The sequence below is a fragment of the Juglans regia genome, chromosome 10 (genome assembly GCF_001411555.2).
Source record: "Juglans regia cultivar Chandler chromosome 10, Walnut 2.0, whole genome shotgun sequence".
Lineage (NCBI taxonomy): Eukaryota > Viridiplantae > Streptophyta > Magnoliopsida > Fagales > Juglandaceae > Juglans > Juglans regia.
The window spans coordinates 14,496,123-14,507,204 of NC_049910.1; the positions used below are offsets into that span (position 1 = coordinate 14,496,123).

Genomic DNA, 11,082 nt, shown 5'->3' on the forward strand with positions numbered 1-11,082 from the left:
CTGGACATCAACTACATTCCATGCAAGCCGTGCCAAGCTATGAGCTACCCCAATTCCTTCCCTATAAACATGTTGAATATGCAAATCTATAAAATGCTTCATTAGATCTTTAACATCCTTTATTAGATTACCATTTGATGAGGAAGACTCGTGACTAGCTTGTAGTTCCTGCACCAATACTAAATAGTCGGATTCTACCGCCAATTTAGGAATCCCAAGTAGAAGACAGAGTTGCAGGCCTACAGCTAACAACTCGATTGTAGCAGGCTCGTCAACAATATCCTCCTTTTTGGTTGCTGCCATGACCACTTGCCCATCTTCATTTCTTAGAACCACACCTATTCCAGCTTTCCCCACATCTACAAACACTGCACCTTCAACATTTAGTTTTAAGAAACCTAGTGGAGGTGGTTTCCACTTACAAATTTTTTTCTCTTTCCATAGCACTAGAGGCTCTCAGCTGTATAAAGGTTTTATGTAGAGATAGAGCATGATTAACTGCTGCCATAGGTTCAATCACAATTTTCTCCATCATCATCTTATTACCTCCAAAAGGCAGGTATGTCTATATACTTGTCTATTCTTCCCCATCAACTTTCTGTTTCTCACCCAGTGGAATTCCAGTGGACTTGTTTGTTGTTTGCAATAATATTTATGCATTTATGCAGGCGAAGAGAGTCGCATACGAATAAACTCTTTAATTTTGAAAGAGTAAAGTAATTTTTAATCAAATTTTGGTGCTTTATTATTTTCAATTGATCATGTCTATCGCGTCCTCACAATTTTTTATTACTAGTTACTAAATGCAGATCATGTACTTCAATATAATTTGATTTATACAGTTAGGGGTGTAAATTTAAACCGGGAAACCGGAAAATCGGTCCGGACCGGACCGAACCGGACCGGTTGGTCCGGTTTTGAACCGGTCCGGTCCGGAACCGGTTCCTATTTTATGAAAACCGGCCGGTTCCGGTCCGGTTCCGGTTCCGTAGTTTTTGGGACCGGACCGGACCGAACCGGACCGGTTGGAAAAAAAAATATAAAAATTAATTTATATATTATACAAAATATTTATATATATAATATATAATTATATGTTAAATTTTTATATATAATATATATAATTATATATCATATATGAAAAAATTTTATATTATAATTTATAAATAATAACATAAAATGTTAATCTTAAATATGAACATTTGTAATTTATTTGATCATATGTTATTAATATAATTATATATAAGATAATGTTGTTATAATTTATAAAATAAAAGTTTAATCTTAAAGATAAAAATTTAATTGATCATATGCTTTAAGCATAATATATATATTAAATTTTTAATAATATTTTATAATAAGAATTAACACTTTATTATATGTTTTTTACATTTAAAAAAAACCGGAAAATCGGACCGGACCGGACCGGAAACCGGTAAAACCGGAAGTACCGGTTTAGGAGGGTAATCGGGGCGTAATCGGTTTTGAAAAATACAAAACCGGTACATACCGGTTCGGTCCTAAATTTTGTCCAAAACCGGACCGGACCGGACCGGTTACACCCCTATATACAGTTGTCTAAAAATTTTACTAAGATTCAGCAAAAGAAACTTATATTTTATTATTCTTCATATTTATAAAAGCTTTTATTTTCTTGAAAATAATATTATTCATACAATTATAAAACTTATTTTACGATCAATTAATGTGACATTATCAATTAATAAATATATAAATGTTAATTTTTTATTTAAATTCCACATTTTTCATAATCTTGTTATAAAAGAGTGTAAAAAGGTTGTGGCAAAAATGTGAAAGACTGTTAAGAAGGTTGCAACTGAAACCATATGCGCTAAAAGAACTCCTTGAAAAAAATTACTTCAGGTTACCAATGTATGCATAATTCATAGATTTTGTGCCTGCTCAAGCCAAACCTAAGAATGGGTAAGTTAGCCAGTCAGCATTTAAAATGTTCAACCCAAAATTCAGTTGGGATTTATTATGCATCAACTACTATTCACTCTCACACCCCACAACTATAACTTTTTCATAGGGTGTGAGGGTGTTTTCATAGGGTATGAGGGTGTTTTTTATAGGGTATTGGGTGATGAATAGTGACTGATGAAAATAATTTTTCAATCCAGTTTGTCTTACGATCAAACCTACTGTGCTAATGCAGCAGCACAATTAGTAATTACCATATGAAGACACTAAATGGGATTTTTTGTTCATTGATAGTCTAGAAAATTTAGCAACCAACAAAGCCCAAGTTGTTGATAAACCTCAACTAGGTTGAATTTCTCAATCTCTGTCAATTTGCTAATCTAGCTACTTCTTTTTTCCCCTCTTTCTTCTTTCAAGAAAAATAGAAAAGAAAGTTAGTATGATTTATGGGGTTACAAGATTCATTATAAATCCACCCTCTGCTACCAACTCATTTGAAGTTCATTTTTGTGTACAAATATCTGCTAAGAAACCTCCAAAACTGGCATTTACAAAGTGTAAACTCACATAGAGAAACCTCTGGGAAGATCTCCTTGTTCAATAAACCTTAAGTTAACCCTTCTCTTGGAAAAATATGCATGCCATAACAGAGCTGTTCAAGTTTATATGGAGCTATTTTTGCTTTTGAAGAGCTGAATTCAATTATCACGGGTACAACAAATTGTATCCTGGAAGATCTTGTATTCTGTTAACGTCTTCTAAAGACAGCTCTCTTTCCAGCTGTGTCCTTGTTGCCTGTAATACCTCCTGAACAAGTGGGAAGAAAATTAGTACTACACAGGAGTGCCAGTCAAAAACAAACACATCAAACTAGTTGAAGTGTTCCGGGGTGTGTTATGGTCAGTTATGGTAATTATTGGAACTTATAAATTCATTGGCCAAACAAGACTAGAAGATAAGTTGCCAGGGAAAAAAAAAACAAAAGCAAGAACTTAAAAAATATATTAACTGGGCAAAAGAGAAGTATATTGGACCTTGTTCAGTTCAGAAGAGGCAATGCCTGTTAGGGAGTAGGATTAGAGTCATCATTATTATCCAAAATTTAAATAACAATTGGAGAAGTTGGGGTATCTTCTCAGATAGGTCACAAACCATCACATGGCATACCAGAAAGAACATGCTTTCTTCTATTAATCATCCTTTGTCTCTTTTACTTTCCTTTTAATGCCCCTCTTTAGATGCAATTTTGAGACATCATCGTGCTGTTGCCAAACTCTCCGAGTGCATATTGTACAGATAAGGAAGCTGTGATCCTATATAGTAGGAAAGGGCCTGAGCATATTTGCAGCAGGAAGCTAAATTTATTTTTCCCAGACTGCAAATCTAAGGAGCAGTATCTATATGTTTGCCCTGGCTTTGAACTTCTTGAAGAGAGAGAGAGAGAGAGTGAGGGAGAGGGTGAGGGGGAGAGAGAGAGAGAGAGAGAGAGAGAGAGATTCTACATTAAATTCCATGTAGGAAGCATGCATTGCAAGCCATTGAGCATCCATCATTTCGAAAGCAATACAAAATAATTCATCAAAGGCTCCTTCATCCTCTGTCATTGAGAATATGCAAATCATGAGCAATTGAAGTTCAGAATAAAAAACTAGGAAGCAGAATTTTTCCATTTTCTGAGGTAGATTTACCTCCTAATAATTTAATGAAATTGATCCCTGGAAGGCATCGTGGTTTAACTGCAAAAGAGACCAAAAATTGATCATATAACAACGCTGAATCTTTTATTTTCCCATGATCTTATAGTCACAAAAAATGAGTGTACTCAAAGTTGATGCATCTGTAGATTGCTATTAAAGGAAATAGGAAGGTAAAACTCTGTTCGCATTTTGGCTGCCACAATAATTGAAAACATTAAAGATGCCTTAATATAGTCATATACAATGCAAGTCTTAATTCTACTTTGTTTAACTGTGTTGGGAAAAATATATTCAACTTAAATGAATGGAAGAAGATAGAATTTGTTTGTTGTTTTCACATTCTATACAAATAGTCAGTTTTAATGGGAAAAAATGACAAGATAATGGTATCAGATGATGATCAGATTTGTCTACAAACCTGAGCTTAGATCCAACATCTGAATCAACATAAATGATACATTAATGCCAGCAACAGCAAATGGGTATTCCCAAGCTGCTCGGATCCCTTCTCGCTTGAACAATAACCTATGGAAAGATTCCTTCATTTTGATGTTTCATATTATTAGTGATAATTTTCTTTGGTGCAAAGACTTCAGAAACCAAAACAAAGCAAATTCATAAGAGGTGGGAGAAACAACACGACAGAACTTTTATGGTATAATATTCAAAGGGAAATAATATAGAGAAGGCATACCGGATAAGTCCTGGCGAAGAACAGCAAATTCTCAAGGGAAATAAAACCGCAACCCCTAAGGAAAGCACGACAAATGAGTCGAAATACTAATAAAGTTTCTAATATTTCTTATTATGCATTTGTTTACTATTTATATTAAACTAAACAGATCCACTTTATAGGCACCAACAAGGCACTAGCAACATTTTCATTTAAGTATTTTCCAGCTCTCTTATGGTACTTGTTTGGCATCATTACAACCAGGATCTAGACATCAAGATGCTTATTACATCTCCAGCAAACCCACATGAGTTTTGAAGCCACTACCAGTATTGATCATGGAAGATGGAAGTCACAGCCTTTCTTGAAATACAAGAGGAAATATAAAATTTATTCAAACATCCCAATGGCTGCGAGTAATTAAAGTGACACTTCTCGGTCCTAGTTAAAAACATGGTAGGGTTGACCCATTTTCATGTACCGACTATTCATGCTACTGAAGATACCTAATATCTATATCTTCATATGCTCATATTACATGGAATGATTAATTTAAAACACTTCATTCCTTCTTTTATGACTCTCAAGCCACTTCATTTGGTTAACAGTTGATTTGTCAACAATAGATTGAAAAGGGACCAGCTAAAATGTAACAGTAGCTACCATTAAAGTGATATAACCCCACCTAAAGTCAGTTGATGGATTTGGACCCTGCCACCCCATATCTTTCCATTGGTCAGAAATTAAACCTTTGAGAGCAATATTTGGAAAGGCAGCACGCCACAATGTTTTAAGTGCTTCCTGTTGATAACAAAGGATAAGCATATTACTGACACATTGTTATAGTAATAACAAATCAACATGATAAAAAACTAAAAGCTATAACCATGTGCTCCCAATTAAGAAACCATGGGAAAAGACAAAATATGCTGATATGGGAATGTGAAGTAACTGTAGCTAAACTAACTCCAACACGAAATTGATGTTCCCATTTTGTGTTCCTCATGATGAAAACCAATTCACATCAAGGATTTTGGATTTCTAAAACTAGTTCTCAAAACAGTAAACCGAGAGAGAGAGAACGGGAGGGATTTTGCCTACAAGGGTTAAGTTTCTTGTTGATGGTTCAGAAAGAAAGATGACAAAATAAATGGTAAGAATTTCATCAGAATTAATTTTAGTACACGCTGAGCTCGATATTAAGGGATAGTATTCTGAATAAACAAAAATAGCCCAAGCATCATGAAAAATACTTGATGATCCAGGTGGGTCTCGTCAAATGGTACTTGTAATCGTTCTTGGAGCCTCTGAAGTCTTTGTTCCTGGTACCAAGTTCAAGAAAGAATACTGATTAGTTTGGGGAAGTTGAGAATGCCAACTAAAGTGAGATCAGCTCGCATAATTGCAAAGACCATCAAAGCCAACTATGGATTGATATTCTAACAAGGAAATAATAATTCATTAATTTTTCAACTTGAACTAAAGCAGTCATGAAACGACAGAAATTATTTTCAAAAGTTGAAATGTAGACAGGCAGAAATCATGCAGGAAATATCACAATCTAACTGCAATTTCATATTAAGAGATGGCTCATGGAAGTGTTTTCTCTGTTAATAAACACAAGATTAGAAGCAAATGCAGCCTAATCAGAGAATGGAACAAAGTACTCCAGTAACTTTCCCATTTACCTGAATAGGACTCAATGAGTAGTCAATAAACTTCACATGACGCTTGTTGCTCGAGCGGTGGAAGAGTCCTCCTACCCATGATCGCGGTCCCACCATAGCAGCTACAACCATGAAATGCTGATCAGTAAAAAGATTAACATTCATGATGAACTCAAGCCCAAAAGAATAATTAGCATTCAAGATGAACTCTTTTTTCTTCTTCCCATCTACAAAAAAATAGGAGTTCATCTTGAATGCCAATTATCTTTCCCTTGATCTAATGACATCCCATTCAAAGAACCCTCAATGTGCAAGGTCAAGATATTCAGCTAGTACAGGATATGAAGTGTAGGCATCAAATAAATAGTGAAATTTCATGCAATTAAATTGAAACAAATTAAAGACAGCTAATTCATTGAATTTTTATAAATCAACAACAGGAAGGGTACAGGAATCCCTACTCACCAAAACATTGAGTCAACTGCGTTATTACATGAGTAGAACTATGTGACCATTCATGCCCTTTATCACCCTTCCGTCTCCAATAAATTTCCTCCTGGTCAACCTAGATTTCAGATTTTAAAGAACCTTTCAGCATAAAGTAGATGCAGAATTCAAGTGACTAGACACAGCAGAGTGATCTGCTCAACTGACATATAGCTCTCGTACAATAGGTTGATATTTCATCATGTAATTCACTAAATATCAACAACTATGAGCCAAATAATACTAAGACAACAACTGTAGTAGTCTTAGCAACATATAAAATCACTAAAATTGGACAAGTAAGAGCCAAATACTACGAGGAAAACAAATGCAGCAGTCTTGTGCCAAGGTTTAGCAAACAAACACAAAATTGAGCTCATGACGAAGAAAAGTTGCTTTGGGACTTTTTAGAGTGCTGAATTTCTAGAATTCCAGAAAAAAATGAAACTCAAACAACCAAACAAAAGAAACAAGGCAGCTAAAAAACTAAATTCAGATGTTCAGTAGATGCTAAGTGAGATAAACCCAGTCGGTATCATAGGCAGAAAGTGCTAGCAACGGCAGATGTTTTCATACAGAGTGACAAATAAACCAAATTAGCAAAAGAGATTGTGTCATTAGGGATTCCTAGGAAACCAGAACAAAGCAATCGAATTATAGCAACAAAAGCCAATTCGTATTACAGGCAGAAAAGCAAGCAACAAACAATTGCAAAGCTGATTATTGTAATTCATAATTTCAGACGTATTTTAATCAGAGGGCACAAAAGCATTACTAAGAGACATTAGTAACAAAGGCATTTTTAATCAAATGATTACTCCTAAGAGGCTTATAACCATCAACATTGCCCTGAAATCAATCCAAGGTCCTGTGGCGAGAGAGAGAGAGAGAGAGGGATAGAGATGGGGTTTACTCTGTGAAGAGAAGAACAAGAAGGAAAGCATTGTCTGCGCCTCCTTAATCTCATGAGGGGAACAAAATCAACAATGAAATTCTTTCAAGCATTTTAACCCAAAACAGAAGGCCTAAAGACAGTTTTTGGAGAAAGGGGTGGCATATCATTGCACCCAACTCTTACTCTCCTATTTTCAACTCAATAATTTCAAATCCCCATCTTTCTCCCTTATTCTTCCTCTCTACCCATTACAAGAGAGAGAGAAACTCATGAAATGGAGTGAAGTTAAATACAGGTATAACAAGAAAGCCACAGTGAATAAATTTATTTCGGAAATGAAAAGATTAAAGCGCAATTAAAGGACCACTTTTACATCACTTCGCTATTGCAAAAAGCTTTTCATGTAAAGAAGATTCAAAAGTTGGGAAAAGTGGAGGTGGGTATCTCTCCGCATAACATCAATATGGATACAAGACAAAACTAACATACCCACGATCGCACAAAGAAAGAAAGTTAGAGAGTGAGAGAGAGAATGCAATGCAGGGCATAAAGTCATACGGAAAAAGTACCAGCTATGGCATCTGAGGCAACATGTTTGTGGTGGTTGTATTGGGGATGAGGCGGGGTCCACTTGGAGAAAGGAGTGGGACCAGAACTGGTAAAGGAAAGAAGAAGAAGAAGAAGAAGAAGAAGAAGAAGAATAGAGACGGGGGTGAAGGGAGAAGAAGGAAGAATGGCATTTTTCTTATTTTCTCCAAGTGATTCTATCATACATACAAACACAACTAAGATGGGGTGTATTTCCGAAGGAATGTTGAGGGCATGTTTTGTCCTTCTCTTCCATGGCATTGAAAACCAGCCAATCTCCTATAAACCAGGCTGAACCGTAGCGCTCGGGGGTTGTTTCTTCGATCTGTTTTGTTTTGTTCTCCCTGGCCCTTCTCCTTGGCCCATCTGCATGCCAACGTAATACATCGTCAGCATTATTTGGAGCAGGTTGCTTCACATCAACAGCATATGTTTGAATTCGTCCTTAAATTTCATTTTATCATAATTTGTGGGATGCTCGTCTGGTTTTTTTCTATCCTTTTCTTTTTTTTTTTTCCATTTCTGCATTCGGTCTCTCTTGGTTTTTTTTTTTTTTTTTTTAGGGGGTTGGGGAAGTTTGATACTAGCTCAATTCAAACTAAACAGTATAAATAATCATTAGGAACAAGTCATTTCAACCAAGAATCCTTATCAATAAAGGAATCTATTGTATTTTTTTATATAATGATTAAAAAAGTGATTATTAATAAATTAATATTTTTTAATTTTTAAAAATATTTAAAGATATATACAAATTAGTTGAAATAAAAAAAATATATTTGTAATTGTCCTTCCAAACTATCGAGACCTTTTATCGGTAGCGATAGCAAGACTCTAATAATTATTCTATGAGTCTGAACATTCTTTTATGTAATAAATAAATTATTGAGAAATTATTATTATCTTAATTGTGAAGAAATTTCATAAAAATAAATTAATAAACTGACATAACTTGATGTATGTAATACGTTAGATTTAAAGTTATTTTTATTGTAAGATAAATTCAACTTATCTTATGAAATTATATCAATTTATAAATTTACTTTTATATAATCTTTTTATAACTTTAATTAGCACTTCAAATTTTAAATTGATGAATATTTTCACGTTAGTTTTTTTTTTTTTTTTCAAGTAGAAATCATGATATTGTATTTAAAAAAAAATAGTACTTTTCTTCGCTTTTCTTTTAGGTTAAAAGCAAATCTAATTATATTTTATTCCACCAACCATAACTAATTTGATGGGTCCACTTAGAGAGAAGGAACATGGGTCTCGCTCGATATACTAATTCCATTGTTCTTATTTTATTCCCTTTCAATTATAAGCGTTTTTAATTTAGAGGAATGCTACACAACCTTCTATCCTCCACACATTATTTTTTAAAAAAACTTTTAATATTTTTTAAATTTTTTTTTAATTTATTCTTTTTAAACTAATTCAATTTTTTTTATTTATTATTCATATATTAAATATTTGATAAAAGAAAAAAATTAAAAAAATTAAAAAAAGTGTGGTGTGTGGAGGTTGTGTGAATAGTAGGAAATTGTGTAGATTTTTTGTTTAATTTATAGGTTGTAACAACTAGGGTGTTTTGAGCATACTCGGGTAGAACTAATTGCCACCCTTTATTTTCTAAGAAACGATATTTACAAATTTAAATTGTGTAAATCTCACACATTTTTTTTGAAAAACTAGAAAAAATATGAGATTATATAAGAAAAATTATTTTTTAATGATAGACCTAATTTTTTCAAATAAAATGCGCGTAAATTGCATATTCTATTACTATATCATTACTCTTTTCTTATATCACTCATTTTTAGTTTTAATGAAATCTCATTTAAGAAATGAAGTTTTTTTCTGTTGTAGTTTAAACCTCATAATCATTATTAAAGTCATGACTTTAGTGATCAAATTGATTGTTGACCCATCTTGGCTTTTAGATGATCAGAATATTGGAGTATTGGTATGGTACAACTACTTACAACCCATTCATAACTTTAAAATTAAAAATAAAAAGTACTTACAAGCCAAGATAGGTCAACTATCAATTTGATCGTAAATTTAAAAGCATGAAATAAAAAAGAAATGTCAAGATAAATTCAATATATATATTTATATATGAGAAATTATTTGTAAAAACCCTGGTAAAAAGGTGGATCCCACCTAAAACAAATGTACAAAAAAAATATATTTTTTATTAGTGGGAATCACCTTTTTTACAAATGACTTATCTATTTGAAGCTTACAGTACTAAGCATTATATCTACTTTAACTTAAAAGTCCTTATAAACGATGTGAATAGTAATAAACAGTGCATATTACTACAGTAATAAACAGTGCAAACAGTATGAAATATGCTACAGTAATAAACAGTGCCGAACAGTGTTACAGTAATGTGTTACTGTGATAAACAGTGTTTGTGAACAGTAATAAACAGTAAAATAAATGATAGAGTTTTGTTAAATATTTTTAGAGTAATGATACATACAGTCATGGAATGCGTAAACGCCGTGCAGTCATTTTGTAAAAGGGTGGGATCTACTATTAAAAAATTAATTTATTTTCATGTAGGTCCCATATTTATTCATTTTTTTCAAAGCGACTGCACGGCACTTGTACACTCACGACTGCAAGTATCATTTCTCATTTAAGAGAGTAAAATCATATAAATAATTAGAATTTTTAATATAATTTAAATATCATAATATTCTTAATTAACTAAAATTATTTAGATAAAATGATTTTTTACCATTATAATATTTTTAGAGTTTCAAAAATAGAAAAGATTTACTTTAATGATAAAAAAATGTGAGAGCAATATAGAAATAAAAGATTCTTTATTTTTTTAGTTCTCTTTGGATCATTGAGTATTGTGGTTAAATTCTACACAATTCATATATTTTGCTAAGAAAATTATTGTTAAAATATCTAAAATCTAATAATTTCCATATTACTCGTATTACTGTAACGTTTTGTTATCGTTATAATGTTTGTTAAAATTTATTTTACTACTCATGTGCATTAAATTATTAACTAATTAATTTTCTTTAAAAAAACATATTATTTTTATACATCAAATTTTTTTTTAGACATATCATTTTCAATTAGATAAATGGACAAATGTTTGCA

The 11,082-nt window shown here is 32.7% G+C and overlaps 1 protein-coding gene across 3 annotated transcripts; it reads right to left on the reverse strand.

Annotated features, from left to right (window-relative positions):
- Positions 1-2,206: 2,206 nt before the first annotated feature.
- LOC118343640 (ELMO domain-containing protein A-like) lies at positions 2,207-8,161 on the reverse strand. 3 transcript variants are annotated; one of them, XM_035694971.1, is made up of 10 exons: positions 7,932-8,161; positions 6,447-6,546; positions 6,003-6,103; positions 5,568-5,636; positions 5,000-5,115; positions 4,336-4,390; positions 4,060-4,180; positions 3,633-3,680; positions 3,447-3,541; positions 2,207-2,751 (listed from the first exon to the last, which is right to left on the reverse strand). In XM_035694971.1, the coding sequence occupies exons 3-10, from the start codon at positions 6,096-6,098 to the stop codon at positions 2,650-2,652; spliced, it is 702 nt and encodes a 233-aa protein (XP_035550864.1). In that variant the 5' UTR covers positions 6,099-6,103; positions 6,447-6,546; positions 7,932-8,161; the 3' UTR covers positions 2,207-2,649. The 3 variants fall into 3 exon arrangements, with proteins under 3 accessions (XP_035550864.1, XP_035550865.1, XP_035550863.1); XM_035694972.1 differs by having other exon boundaries at positions 2,278-2,751; positions 7,921-8,044; XM_035694970.1 differs by lacking the exon at positions 7,932-8,161 and adding an exon at positions 7,381-7,633 and having other exon boundaries at positions 2,278-2,751.
- Positions 8,162-11,082: the final 2,921 nt, after the last annotated feature.